Consider the following 15,143-nt stretch of genomic DNA (forward strand, 5'->3'; position numbering starts at 1 on the left):
GAATAATCGAACTCATAAGAAAGAACATGTAGAAATGGTAAAACACCCCTATAATGATAAAATCTCCATTGTAGTGATAACATATTTAAAATTTGAATTTAACCATGAGAATAAAGATTACAAAGTATAGCTTATTCAAAGTGAGTAGTTATGATTACAAAGAAAAGGTACATTCAAGCCTTGCTAAAGTTTACTCACGAAACTGTAAAATGGCAGCTGAATGAGTTGGGACAAAATGACAACCCCAAATCCCCAAGCACATTTATTGCAAAGGCTCAGTGTCTGCTGTAGTAGCAAAACCATCTGCGTAAATGGGGTGAAGATCATGACCAGCAACTGGATCAACATGAACCCATTTCCTACCTGAGAGCTTGTTGCGCTCAAAGCGGACATGGCCTTCTTTCAGGCAGAAAAGTGTATGGTCCTTGCCCATGCCAACATAGTTTCCAGGATGGAAGCGGGTCCCTCTTTGGCGGACGATGATGTTCTCTGGTAGCACTTTCTGAAGAAAAAAACTGTCATCAGATGGGGATAGTGGCAGTAAGAGTTCACTGTGTCCAACCCTTGGTAGCATAAGACCACAAAGTAGAAGATTAAGTGACCAATGAATCGTTGATAAATATGCTGAATCATAGTACTGGAGCCAAGTATGTGTCAACTGCCAAAGTGAAATGGGTTACTATGTGTCAATTGCCAAAGTGCCAAAGGAAAACTTGAAGCAAGCCTACCACATGATTAGTGCAATGGACTGGAACTGTCAAATTAACTATTTAGATGCTAATCATGTAGAGTTCTTCTTACTATATGGTTAAAGATAACGCCTTTCTTTTAAAGAATCGGAATAGAGTATTCGAGAGTGGTACCTCTCCACCAAACTTCTTTACACCCAAATACTTTGGATTGGAATCACGACCATTTTTTGTTGACCCAGCAGTCTTTTTTGTGGCCCAGCGCCTAAATATCATGTTTAGTCCACCAGATAACTCTGGAATCATGTATTCTTTAGGCACATATAATTTAAGTCGATTAAATACTATGGTAAGCTGCCAAAGTCATCACCTGTAGCACTGGTATAGTCTGAAACCTTGGAGGTCAAATCTTTCACATTTATTCTCCTAAACACTGATGACAGTGCCATGCTGATTACCAGAAAAATTCCTGCCAATTGTGAACTTATATAAGCTTTCTTTTTCTTTTTCCTCAAATATGCAGGAAAGCTGCGTACCATTGATAAAGAAGAAGAAATGAGAACATCAAAGTATAAACAAACACACACACAAACACCCATGGGCGCGGCGTATCAAGCACGCAATCAACAAATACACACACACATAGACACATAAATGCACTCAGCTCTATAACAAATTACAAAAGCACCAAATCAGAAGAGACAGTCACCACCAAGTGACCAAGCAAAACAAAAGATGGCTGCCTCAAGCTGGGCTAAACCCCTAGCACCAGCAACGCTCCAAAGATCACCCACCCTCAGGACAAATCTAAGAGTTTGCAGGACATTAGGAGAAGAACTGTTGAACACGCAGTCATTACGATGATTCCACAACATCCAAAGCTCCCAAGACCACTAAAGAATTAAGCCCCTTCTTCAAACTGCTCGGGATCAAAGTATTATCTTCAACCACCAGCCATGTTTCTTTCAAATAGTTTCACAATTGGATTTTGCAGAAGGATTAACAAGTTAGGCATCAAAGACGTGTTCTCACAAAAAAATGGAAACGAAAAGCATTCTTAAGAACAGTGTGCTATGCAACATTACCACATCATCAACCAAGATAGGTGATCAAGCCAACAGCAGAACCAGGGGGTGGGGAGCCAACATGGCCACGAGTCCAGAAGTAGACACAGAAGAATGAACTAGATGCTTTTAACTTCACAGACCAACTAATTAACCTAGGCAACAATGGATGGGATTGGGAAGATCTACTGGTGAAGTGGTGACTGCCAGGGCTACTGCAGGCGCCACATCCAGCGATAAGCAGCAACAAAAGGAAAGAGCTACATGCAACAGCTGACATCGGAGCCATTGTTGCGCTGGTGCAATGCACCACTGCACCGCACGACAGCTGATCGATTGGCTACCCAGGCTGCATTTTCTCTGTTTTGATTTTAGTTTTATATGTAATTATGTATCCTAAAATTGTTTTTTATTATGTCGTGAAATCTTAATAGCTAATAAACACCTAAGGAATGAAAGGTTAAACACATATACAGTTATTGTTATATTTACTGATGACAACATATATTGTGAGAGAACGATTATGTTTATCCACCCCCTCATGATAATTACCTGGTTCTGCCACAGGTACAACCATCTACTCTACTGAAGAGATATTACTATTTGATTAGGAGATAAGCTGAATGGTTTAAATATAATGATCTTTAAGGAAAACACAGGGTTTGAATGCTTTAATTAGACGTGCATGTCTATCTAATACAAGAAGTGTAAGTGCAAGAAAAACAGTGACTAAGTCAAGAGTTACTAGTAAAGAAGATGAAGTGCCTGTTCGAGAAAAAAAAGAAGATGAAGTGCCTCCTCATAAGCTCATCATTCTACTCATGTATCCTCTTTCCCCATTTGTGAACTATAAATATTATTGCAGCATAGATCAAACTGTTGTGCCATAATTCACTGGCAGCTACAAGCTAAAAAGATGATTCAACTCAGCAAATACTTTCTTCCCGTTTTTCTACACTGAGCAGAAATCGTAAAACATAACAAAGTTTTACCTAGGACCCAAGAGAATAAGTATAGATATTTATGCAGATAGCAGAGCATCCAAATCCCAAACCTTTGCCGGTGAGATCGGATTGGCTGAGACTGGGACAGTTGAGAACTTGACACAGACTATGACAGTGACTACACAAGGCTTTTAGTACCTTCATAAGTGCCACTTACACTATTTATCGATTACCCCTAGAATGCAAAAATATAGAACAAAAATTTTACTAGTGCACCAATTGTGAAGACCTTAAATGTCTAAAGTCACACCAGATAAGAAAGGCCCCAAGGTATAAGTAACTGAACTAAATATCATTGAATTCAGGATCCTATTTTAGATGGTTTCTGTAGTCCCATTATAGAGCAGGCAAATGAAACATGACAGATTCAATGTATGTTGCAGAAAAAGGTTAACTAAATACAAGATATGGCTGGAGAGAAAAAAAATTCTATTAATCCCTATATCTCCATATTTAGAACGAAGCCTTATGACGCTGCTTTTTAGAAAGCAACATCGAGTACGGTGTGTTTAAACTTTAAAGTTTAACCCAAATCCAAGTTACTTGCTAAGACAGGGACCGTTTCTAAGTGAAGAAATTTATTATCTAGCATTCTAGTTGGCGACACAATCACACAGATCCATCCTCGTAGAGGAAAAAAAGTGCTATTATCGTGGCCAAAATATGCCAGCAGCAAAAGTGCACAGCTTCCAAACCCTAAACCCCTCACAATTTCTGGAAAATAGAAGTTCACCTGCGCTTCATCTTTGCGTACCACCAGCAAGTGCTGCCGGTTGATGCATCACGGGCTGGAAGCAAATTCACACACAGCTAACTGAACGAAGAGAAACAAAGGCTTCGATCTCTCGAAGAATCCATTGTGATTAACTTACCAACAGGGAAGAAGAAGAAGAAAACCAATCCTCAACGTACGTACGGCGGAGGAGCGGCGCTGCAGCCTAGCTGCTTGAGCTGCAGCGTCCGGCGGCGAATCTGGCGAAGGCAAGGAAGGCCCCGGCCCCGCGCAAGGAAGGAAGAAATGGCCGGCGCGGCGAGTGGGAGCAGAGGCTGGTCCCTTGACTGGGCTTCTAGCTCATTTTGATGATTGGGCTAGATTCCAGCCCATCTTGCGGTTTTCAGCAAAAGAGGCTAGAAGGCCCAGCCCAACCCGTTAAACACGAACAGGCGCACGCTCGCAGCATCCTCCTCCTCCTCGCCGCCTCGTCAGTGTTCCGCGACGGCGCCCTGCAATTCGACTCGGCAGGCAGCCGCCCAAGCCGGCACACCACCAGAGACCAGACCGGCAGACCCCATCCGCAGCCGCGAGCCAGCAGGCGCTCCTAACTCTTGCGGTCGCTGGTCCTGCCTCCTCTTCTTCCAGAGTTCCCGCTGCCCGGCGGCGGCGGCTGGCGCTGTGGCGCGGTGGCGTGGAGGTGGCCCCAGGGGCACGGCAAGTCTACGGCATCCAGGCCCTGGGCCAATCCGGCACGAGCGCACGGCGCTCGCCGCACGGCGGGTCCGTTCGCCATTTGGCCCCTCTACACTGCGCTAGTGCAGTAGTGCTTTGCTTAGCACAGGTAAGATGTACTATATTATATTCTATATAGTCAGATGGCACTGCATATTGAAGTATTATTTAGTTTAATGCTAGTAAGATTTGTAGCCTCACTGTGCAGAATACAATTTTTCTTTGAGCATAAAAGCTTGTCCTGAAACTTTTGTTGCATAATATTTCTTTCACCATACTAGAAGGTCAAATGATCAGTAACTTGTTTCAACGTTAGTTATATACAATGAATCTGTGTCACCAACTTTACAATGAATTTCCTATTGGAGAAATGGTCAGTACCTTGACAAGGTTCTCGTGTGGCTGGTCCTTAACAACTTGTGCAAAATTAACAACTTGTACAAAATTAGCCAGGATTTGTACATGTAGAAAGTAGCCAGCTGTGCAAATTAGCAGAGTACTTAATTTCCTCAGTTACAAGAGAAGGCTCTTGGTGGTTTTAATTAATCTAGATGGTTTAGTGTAACATTATCATATGGAGATACAGAAATCCACAAGAAATTCTGTCTCTTTTCCAATCATCTCTTCGGTTTAACCATTGCGTGCAATCAGCATTGAAATCAAATAATACATTTGCCTGTTCGGTAATGGGAACCAACCATATAAAACTTTTGATATATTTTGTCTAATTCTTTTCTGATGCTGGCATATTTCTTTTCTCAATGAAGGTTAATGGGTTGTTGGAAGAGCAGAGAGACTTATATCTCCAATGATCCTGTTGCGGTGGCCCAAATGCACTGCTGAATGGTTCAGGCACAGGAAGGTTTTACCCTGGGAAGTTCCTTCTTGCCCCTACTCCTTACTCGCTGCTTCAATTCAGCATGACGACTCAAGTGGTGATGAAAGGCTGAATTGTGCTCCTGATAATGAGCCTATCCGGAAACGGCGGCGGTCTTTGAGCTCTGACAGTGTTGTGCATGCACTCCGCTGCCTAAGGAGGAAGCCTGCTGTTGCCTTTGCCTACTTTAAAGATATACATAGCCTTGGTTTTCAGCATGACTTCTCAACCTACTCAGAGATCATACAAATTTTATCCCATTCATTCCAGGGGAAGATGCTGGTATCCTTGTTTTGTGAGATTCTCTCGGGAACTGGTAATGATGGCCCCGAAGTCTTAACACTTATTGATCACTTGAGAAAAACATGTGCTACTTCTCACGCCATGTTATATAGTCGTCCGACTAATCGCGATTAGTCGCGATTAGTCGACCTTATCGCTCCGCTGGCTTCGATAAGTGGAGCGACTAGCTTTTGTCGATCAGATATTTGATTGTCCGACTAATCGTCGCCTAATCGAGATTAGGCGTCCGACTTGCTGCTTGGTCGATCAGGTTGCCGGCCCCAAAAGTTGTCCAGCCTGCCGCCTGTACTGGGCTCAATTAGGCCCATTAGGGTTAACTATATAAAGCCACTTCTGTGCACCACGCTCCTCCGCTCGAGTGCTCGAGTCGAGCCGCCACCGCCGCCTGCATCACGCCGCCGCCGTCGCTTGCGTCGTGCCGCCGCCGCCGCTCGCATCACGCCGCTGCCCGACCGCCTGTGTCACGCCGCCCAGGTCACGCGGCCGCCAGCTCGCATCATGCCGTCGCCTGACCGCCTGCGTCACGTCGCCTGGCCGCCGCCCGCCGGCGTCTGAAGATGAGCTCCTCCTCCGATGGTAAGTTTTCTTGCTCTGCTCTGCTCTTGCTTTGCTTAGCGGAGGGTGCTCTGCTCTTGCTCTTGCTCTGCTCAGCAGAGGGTGCTCTGCTCTGCTCTTGCTCTTGCTCTGCTCTACTCTTGCTCTGCTCAGCTGAGGGTGCTCCTCCTCCGATCATTGCTCTGCAGATTTCGATGCACAGCGGCAAAGGCAGGTGCAAGTGATAATGCCGCCACCGTCGCCATAGAATGAAGCCGTGGCCAATGAAGCAGGTGCCACAGGTTCCTCCGCTGCTGAAACTGCCTCCTCAGCTGCTCCAGATGGTCAATCCATAGTAGAGAAGGCCATAGCTGAACTGCCACCAAATCTTGCGGAGATGGCTAAAGATCCTAAGAGGAAAGCAAAATCTAGAGACCCTGGATGGAAATATGGGTTCTGGTCAGATCCTCTGAAGAAGGAGATGGTGCAATGCATATTCTGCAAGAAGGTTGTTCCTACAGGAATCAAAAGGTTCAAGCAGCACCTTGCTGGGGGCTATGGTGATACAATAAAATGTCCAAAAGCACCAGAGTTGATCTCCAAAGAGATGAGCATTTACCTGAAAAAGAATGCAAGAAGTGTGATTGTGCAAGTGGATGAAGGTGAAGGTGAAGGTGAACAAGAACAAGAGCAAGGTGCAGAGGAGGGTGAAGCTGTTGAACAAGTAGCAGTACCAAGTTCTGGGACAAGGCTTAAGCAAGCAAAGGCAGCAAAGCTGAAAGTTTCTCAAGATGCAATCACTTCTTTTATGGTTTCTGGTCCAGTAAAACCACAAACACAAAAGTACTCCAAGTCAATAAGTTCAATGCTTTGCGATACACCAGAGGAAGTAGTAGCAAAAAGGCATAAATATGGTACTTCACAACCTACTCTTGAGCACTGCACAAAGAAATCTAAGGAGGCCAAAGAAATTGTTGATGATCATGTCGCTGATTTCTTTTATGAGAATGCCATAGCTTTCAATGTCATCAATTCAAGAAGCTTTGAGATTGTGGTTGAGTCCATTGGGCAATATGGTCCTGGGTATCGTGCACCAACATTTCGTGAAATTAGGGAGGAGCTGCTTGAAAGGGTTGTGCAGCGAACAACAGAACTGAGGAAGAAGCATGAGGAGGCTTGGAAGGAATATGGTTGCACGATCATGTCCGATGGTTGGAATGACACAAGCCGCCGTCATCTCATCAACTTTCTTTCCAACAGCCCAGCAGGGACCTTCTTCCTAGGCTCAGTGGACGCTTCAAGTGAAGTAGCCGATGCACAAATGTTAGCAGATTTATTGGAAAAGCAAATTGATAAGGTTGGAAAGGAATATGTTGTGCAGATAGTCACAGACAATGGAGCCAATTTCAAGGCAGCGGGAAGGATTCTAATGGAGAGCATCCCTCATTTGTTTTGGACACCTTGTGCAGCACATTGCTTGAATTTGATGATGCAGGACATTGGGTAGATAAAGGAATTCAACACAACTATCAATATGGCAAAGAAATTGTCCAGATTTCTATACAAGCATGGAAGGCTTCTTGAGTTTATGAGAAAGAAAATAGATGGAGATCTTGTTAGACCTGTTGTGACTCGCTTTGCTACATCATATCTCACTTTGGCAAGTATGCTTCAAAAGAGACAAGGTTTGAAGGCTTTGTTTGTTAGTCCCCAATGGAGTAGCAGTGCCTGGTCCAAATCTGCTGAAGGACAGCAATGTGAGAATTGTCCTTTCAGCACCATTTTGGACAAAAGTGCAAAATTGCCTAAAAGCTTCACAGCCCCTTCTCATTGCTCTAAGGATAGCAGATGGAGATGAGACACCAGCAGCCCCTGAGATTATGGCAGCAATGGAAGTGGCAAAGAGCACAATCAAGGAGGACCTGAGAGCCAATAACACTTTACTTAAACAAGTAATGGACTGCTATGACAGGAGGTGGGAAAACCAAATGGAGCAAAAGTTGTATGGTGCAGCCCTATTCTTGAATCCAGGCAAGTTCTTTGCCATAAGGGAGAAGGACAGGAGGCAAGCTACAAGGCTAAGGTCCATGTTCAATGATGTTTTGTGGAAGATGGTGTCGGATGATGATGAACAGTGCAAGATTAGTAAGCAAGCTGATGATTATGAGAGGCCTGAAGGTGATTGCTTCTCAAAGCCAATGGCAATAAGAGAGAGAGATAACAAGAATCCTAGTAAGTTCCTTCCCTTCAATCCCTGCCTCTTGATCTGCTTTGTAGCTCCTTACCTTAAATTGTATTTGCCTTGCAGTTTTGTGGTGGGGATCATATGGTGGCCTAGCATATGAGCTCCAAAATTTAGCAAAAAGAATTGTGAGCCTTTGTTGTTCTGCTTCTGGATGTGAACGTAATTGGAGCACATTTTCTCATGTAAGTACCACTGTACTAGTACAAACCAATTGGAGTTTGGTGGCTATATTCCTTGGACACTAATCTGATTTTGCATTGTCTATTTGTTCAGGTCCATACCAAAAAGAGGAACAGATTAGAGCACAAAAGGTTGAGCAAGCTGGTGTATGTTAGCTACAACCGGAAGATGTCAAATAGATTTCAAAAAATTAGAGAACTTGGCTCCAAAGCAAAGAAATTCAACCCTCTGATTCTTGAATTTAATTGGGAGAGTGAATGGGTTGATGTAAATTCGGATCCAGTTCACACAGGAGCAGCAACAGATGGGGATGGCAACGTGCTGACTTGGGGGCAGATGGATGAAGCTATTGGTGCAACTGAAGGTCTCCAGGGTCGTGGCCTGAAAAGGGCGGCTGCTGCTCGTTCTGCTGCTGCTGTTAGCCACACTTATGCTAGGAAGAAGCGTCCAAGGAGGGCAAATGCTACTCAGGATATTGCTGAACTGAATGACAGTGATCAGGAGATGATGGAGGTAGATGCACCAGGTGACCAGCATGGTGTATCAGATTCAGAATATACAATGTAGGATGGTGAAGATTCCAGAGGACCACCTGATGGAGAACAAGAATTTCAATTGAATGAAGCATTGCTTGATTAGATGCATGGCTGGGTTGTCTTCTTTTGAAGTTTGCTGCTTTGTTGAATTGTTGTGTGCTGATGTGTTGTTCAGCTGAAGTGTTTAGCTTATTATCAATTTATCATTTGAACCTATTTATGTACTGAATGTCTGAACACTGAACCTATTTAGCTGTCTAATTGTCTATGTAATATGTATGCCTTCCTGGTTGCCTGCTGCCCTGGTTTAGTTGTGTTCTTTTTAAATTTTGAATTACTTGCTCACTTGCTGTAATGCTGTTACACATTTAATTTCAACTACTGACTTCAGTTTTTCTCTTTATAATTACAGTTTCAGCAGCAGAACAACAAGGATATGGAGTGTGGGACAAGAATATGGAGTTCTGGACAGTTCAAACATCAAATCTCACAAGTAAGTGTCACCAAACTGACTATCATTGTGGTGTTCCTGCTTGCTATCATTGTGGTGTCCCAAGGGAGATGTACCGTAGCGTAGCACTTCTCTTCCACTCCGTTATTTTAATCTTCCCTTCCCTGTGATAATAAAATCCATGTGTTGGTTCGCGACCCGAAGCATGCTAAACTATAACACCCCAAGTTTTTCATCTTGGGTTGTTATTCGAAAGATTGCAAAAAAAAACCCAAGGATTTAAAAGTTTTTCCAAAAATGTGGCTTTATAAATTTCTTTGCAAAAATAACAAAAGAGTGTTTAGATTGTTTGCTTGTGCTTGCTCTTGCTTGTTGTGTTTGAGTAAGAAAAATGAATTTCCAAAATTCTCTCCTATCCTGAGTAGGCTTTGGGGCGATTTCGGTTGCGAGAGTGGAAAGGAACGAAGCGGCGTTGGTGGTGCGGTTTAAGAAGGCTCGGGTACTCGCGCTAGAAGGAAGGGGAGCCTGGGATTGCGAGATTGGCGCGGGCGCCATCAGCGGCAGCGTGTTCCAAATTCGAACGGGAGGAGGGGAATGGCACCCTGCCATGCGGGCCCGGGGTGGCAGCGGCACAGAGCGCGGGGCCGGGCTGCCAGTCGAACAGAGGAGAAGGGGAAGGCTAAGATGGGCCGGACGCTGGCGGCCCAAAAGGAGAGCAAGCGGGCCAGCGGCCAGGGAGAGGGAGAAAGGCCGGTGCGGGCTGGGAGAAAGAGAGCCAGGCCAACTGGGCCAGTTGGGCTGAAAGGAGGAATAGAGTGAGGAGGGAAAAGAAATGGGTTTTTCTTTTATTTGAACAGCTTTTCAAATGGAGTTTTCAAATGGTTTTGAAATCTTTTCAAGTTTGGATCAAAACCAGTCATCACATAAAATAAATATGCACCAGCATGTATGCTCAAGCATGTTTCTATGCCCTATGATGAATTTTAATATAGAATAAAATAAATTTTCATCTATGTTTTATGAGCACAAAATTCATAAATAAATCAATTTTCATCTATTTCAAGAAATGCAAATTTTAGGGTGTTACAATTCTACCCCCCTTAAGAGGAATCTCGTCCCGAGATTCGAAAGAAGTTGATCAAAGAGATAAAGATACTCCATCTTCAAATTCTTTGTTACTCCTCGTGTATTCCCAATTTCTCGATAACGATGTCGTCTTACTTTGCATATCCTGATAACCTTACTCCAAGTAACTTGCGAAACCAATTCCAAATAGATACTTTTAACAACTCCAAGACAGCTCCAACCCAACTCTCAAGTAACCTCCAATTGTTAGTCCTTTGTGAATTCTTTTATTCCAAAGTGGACTATACATCATACTTCAAGGCACCTATTCCAAGTCATCACTCTTGATTAGCCCAAACCAACTAGAACATCTCAAACTCAAGATCAATTTAATAGTCCTATAGATTCTTACCGTCCATGTAGATGTCGCTACCTCCAAATACATACACTTCACTATTCAAAGTTACATCCAACCATCTCTTCTCACAAGGACACTTACTTCCCCTTGACATTGTGCATCACAATAGATAGAATACTCTAGTCTTGATCTAGCAAAGATGAGTCATAAGTTTTGTTCCAAAAGTTTACCTAAGCTTTGTCCAAACACACTTAATATCTTCTCTAGTAAAAACATCTGAGAGACTTGGAGAAAACCTTCCTTCAACCTCCCGTTGATCATCAACATCCAAAAGAACTCTAAAACACACTCTTATATGTTTGAGTAGGTTTCAACTTAGCATCTTTTTCCTGAGTTCTTCTACTTGTCACTCCACCATTAGAGATATAATGACCAATAAAAGACCTCCTTCCAAACAAAACTCACACACCCGGCTAGGTGTAAGTATTGAGGCTTCCTAATTTATCATAGATCTAATTGTAGAGAAGTCATAAATGCTAACTTGTTTTGAGCTGAGGTTGCACTCCCAAGTGATGTGAGTGCTTGAGGCAATACCCATTCATGACAAACACCCAAGCTCCTTTTAGATGATCCAACAAGTGGTCAATCTTGAGCAAAGATACCGGCACTTGGTACTAACTTCTTAACCACAGATATAACTGATTACTTCCAAGCGAAGCTCTAGAATGGATGAAACTTAATTCTTGCAACCTCTATAACTTGGCTACCCCCCTTAAGAGAAGATTAACTAGGGGCACCCAGGATAGCTTTAACCTTCTTCTAAATGAGTTAACTTGTCATGAAGACCTTCGATATCCAAGAGATAGCTCGTGTGTGCATAGGAAAGATCAAGAAATCTGATATTCCTTGAGAGCAGGAAATCAACAGCACAGTATAAAGCTAACATACCTCGAGTTCAGGTAATCCAATTGAGTTGTAGCCTATACCTTTGGAAAGCTTATGAAATTCTCTACAACTTTCCTATAGAATACTTTACCAGATTCTGCCATAAACCAGGTTGAAAACAGACACTAACCGAAACTACCCAGAATTCCAGACAACTCAAAAACCTCATCTTCATACAGTTATATCTCACAGCTCGAAATAGATATAAACATGATTCTTGATCTATTGGAAAGGTACTGAAGTCTAGTTATTCTCATAAAAAATTCATCCAACTATCATGACCAGACTTTGAGATAAATACGAAACATCACAGGTTGCTCCAAAAAACAGCAACAGCAAGGATAGACAAAAGATAAAGCAAACCCACTATGATATCATTAACTTTAAACTTAAAATCCTTAACCTTGGAACCTGTGGACATGCCCACAAAGCTCCAGCACACAAGCAAAAATCCAAATCACAAATTGTTCATAACAACTCAAATGACACAAAAGTTTCATACCACACTTATTAGGATAGACTCAACTTGACTCAAACGCAACTAACGCCTTATTCAACTGGATGGGGCTCAAAACCTATGGCATGTACCAAGGTGGAAGAATGTTGTAGATCTTTGATCGTCCTAGCTGCACCCTTAGGCAATCAACTTGGTTTTGGAGCCTCTTGATGATTCGCTCTTGACTTGCCAACATGCTTCCCATGCGCATATCCTTCCTCATCATGTCACGAGCAAATCCCACATTCAACTTGGTAATGAAGTCTTCACCCGAAGGCTCCTTGATTGCCCAACCCATGGTAGGACGAGCGTAAGGAAGATAATGATCATTGCGGTGGCTGGCACATACGATATGGCGACGACGTCCCCGAAGATTGAGCCATGCTTCCAAAGCAGCGTCATCCATGCTATGCTCCATAGTAGCACGGACGCCCGGATGCGTGAAGCTTGACTCAACCAACCATGAATCCGTCATGAAGTCCCGGGTGAGGAGTGTCACGGTAGCTCTCCAATGTGTGGGTTCCAGTGGGTGTGAGAAGCGATGGCAGACATACTCCACCCTCACAATCCCCCAATCCATGTAGTCCTGGAGGAGAACTCCCTCCAAACGCAGGTGAGCTCTAGTGTGGCAGTCCAACGTGTGTTACTCCTTTACGGTCCACCCAATGACAGGTTCCTCCTGCGCTAGTGATGGCATTTCCACTGAGTTGAACTGGGCAACGTACTGGGAGCTGGTCACGTGATACATCTACAGAAATTAGACTTTGGTTATTATAGAATCAAAATTTTCATAATAGAGTAAGGGATAGAAGCATAAAAATTTAGCAAATAACAAAACTATAGTAAATAGCATGAATTAAGAGGAACAAGGGAAGCTAAAAACGACCATTCTAACTAGGCTTGCGTCCTACAGTCAGCTATGGCTTTGATACCAATTTTTCATACTCATTTTAAGAACAAAGCTGGATATAATATTACATATGTGCCCAGAGATCCATCACACATATGATAGACAAATTACTGGAGTATCAAGCTCATAACTTATTACATAATCGTTTAATCATCCATTACATAAATAGAAAATCAAAGTCTGCGGAAACAAAATATAGATAGCTAAACTCTCCGATGAGGCACCATTATTGCCACAGGGATACTGACTGGTTGACCAAGCTTAGTAGTTGTCATTGAACTCATCAAACACATCATAACCTGTTACCCATCCGGGATTTTCCAAATATGAAATATAAAGCAAGCGTAAGTACATGTCGTACTCAACAAATATAACATGGGGTGAATGAGGCTCAAAATGCTAGACACTGGTTAAACTGCGTTTAGCTTTTATAAATCATGTCACGTTTATTAAGCATTAGCATCAAGGTTCCCTTTACCCCATGATCAAGTTAACATAATCATAAAACAACATAAATATAACATGAACAAGCAATTAAATGTGACCAACTATTTCACAAATGTCTCCAGGGCCGTTCATATCCGAGAACACGGCTGTTATAACAGTTTTTAACTTTGCGCAGAGGTGTACACTTTCACTATGGGTCATGATTCTCGAGTGTGAGGCCAACACATTGACAACCATATAAATTCTTTCAAAGGTCTGTCTAATACGTCGAAGGCCTGCAGGTACAAACCCTTGACTTCCCCTAACCGGTAACCACCAACAATATTAGACAGGGTCCTTTAATCAACTAGAGCCAGAGCCATATAGCCCCCATAGCTGTACGGTAAAACCCGGATGATCACAAATGAAACAGTCCTTATGAAGAGCTAAGAGCATCAATAACAAATAGAAGAACATGGATGCTCTTGCCCTTGAATCATGTTAACAAAAAATAAACATCATCATTAATTATGTTACGAGATCATGGTGTGTTTAAGCGCTAGCAAGATACTACCCAATGCATAACCCATAGGTGTGTCAAGGTATAAGTATTCAACATCTAGGATATCCTTAATTGTCGATCAAGGTGGACACATGCATAAATGAATGTAAGTATAATTGTGAATAGGACAACAAGGACAAACCCATGCTATACTTGCCTTGCTCAAAGTGGTCTTGCTGCTGCTCTTGGTCGTCGTCGTACTGCTGGTCACCCTCGTACTGCTCACCGTCTATCGATCGATCATCATGAAGCAACACACAAACATCCATGCAATCACACACGATGCAAACAACAGTACGCATCGCTACGATCACATAGACGCGAAATTCACCGAAATTGGATCTAAAACGGCGAAGTTATGATTTAAACAAGGTTTACTTTTAGAGAAATAATAAATTAATATAAACTTAATTTTGAACAGAGGGAAACATGGTTAACAGTAAGATAAACAGATAGTTTATGAAATTAGGAATCCAATGCAAGTTGAACGGAGCTAATCGGATTTAAAATGCAAAAGTTATAAGCATTTGAATGAAATGGCATTTCTGTAAATAGATGGAACTATTTTCGGAATAAAAATAAATCGGAAATCTGATTAAAACACTGCACAGGGACCTGGATGTAAATAACCATAAAAGACAGGGACTCTTTAATAGTTTTGCCACCCGAAAGGGTACGGGATGATGAGATCCTTTGGATCTGAATTGGACGGTGCGGATTAGACCGCGGCCGGTTCGGCGGCGCGCCCGGCCGGAGAAGATGACCCCGCGGCGGCCCGCCATTACCGGCGGCGAGTGAGCTCGCCGGCGGATTTAAATCGGGCGATTCCGGCCACCGTTTTACACGAGACCGGTACCAAACAAAAGTGGGGATCAAGGGGGTTCTCACCAAGGAGAAAACGGAGGCCGAGGTGGACGGAGGACGACGCGCGACGGGTCGAGGCGGACGGTCGGCAACCTGCAAAGTCCGGCGATCCGCCATGAGCAAAAGGTGCGGTAGAAATTGGGGAAAAAGGACGGGCGAGTTCGTTGAGTTGATACGAAGCCCGTCT

The 15,143-nt window shown here is 43.2% G+C and overlaps 2 protein-coding genes across 4 annotated transcripts; one reads left to right on the forward strand and one right to left on the reverse strand.

Annotated features, from left to right (window-relative positions):
* Positions 1-54: 54 nt before the first annotated feature.
* On the reverse strand, positions 55-3,811 carry LOC120679490 (50S ribosomal protein L27-like). Of its 2 annotated transcripts, XM_039961094.1 has the most exons (5): positions 3,630-3,803; positions 3,491-3,545; positions 1,060-1,158; positions 864-985; positions 55-502 (listed from the first exon to the last, which is right to left on the reverse strand). In XM_039961094.1, the coding sequence occupies exons 3-5, from the start codon at positions 1,136-1,138 to the stop codon at positions 263-265; spliced, it is 441 nt and encodes a 146-aa protein (XP_039817028.1). In that variant the 5' UTR covers positions 1,139-1,158; positions 3,491-3,545; positions 3,630-3,803; the 3' UTR covers positions 55-262. The 2 variants fall into 2 exon arrangements, with proteins under 2 accessions (XP_039817028.1, XP_039817027.1); XM_039961093.1 differs by lacking the exon at positions 3,491-3,545 and having other exon boundaries at positions 3,630-3,811.
* Positions 3,812-3,951: 140 nt separating this feature from the next.
* On the forward strand, positions 3,952-14,622 carry LOC120679550. Of its 2 annotated transcripts, XR_005677234.1 has the most exons (4): positions 3,952-4,313; positions 4,972-5,960; positions 6,128-6,153; positions 9,292-14,622. XR_005677234.1 is itself a non-coding variant. In XM_039961157.1 (3 exons), the coding sequence occupies exon 3, from the start codon at positions 6,316-6,318 to the stop codon at positions 7,423-7,425; it is 1,110 nt and encodes a 369-aa protein (XP_039817091.1). In that variant the 5' UTR covers positions 3,952-4,313; positions 4,972-5,960; positions 6,128-6,315; the 3' UTR covers positions 7,426-8,344. The 2 variants fall into 2 exon arrangements, 1 of the variants encoding a protein (XP_039817091.1); XM_039961157.1 differs by lacking the exon at positions 9,292-14,622 and having other exon boundaries at positions 6,128-8,344.
* The last annotated feature ends 521 nt before the right edge of the window (positions 14,623-15,143 follow it).

Source organism: Panicum virgatum, chromosome 6N, assembly GCF_016808335.1.
Source record: "Panicum virgatum strain AP13 chromosome 6N, P.virgatum_v5, whole genome shotgun sequence".
NCBI lineage: Eukaryota > Viridiplantae > Streptophyta > Magnoliopsida > Poales > Poaceae > Panicum > Panicum virgatum.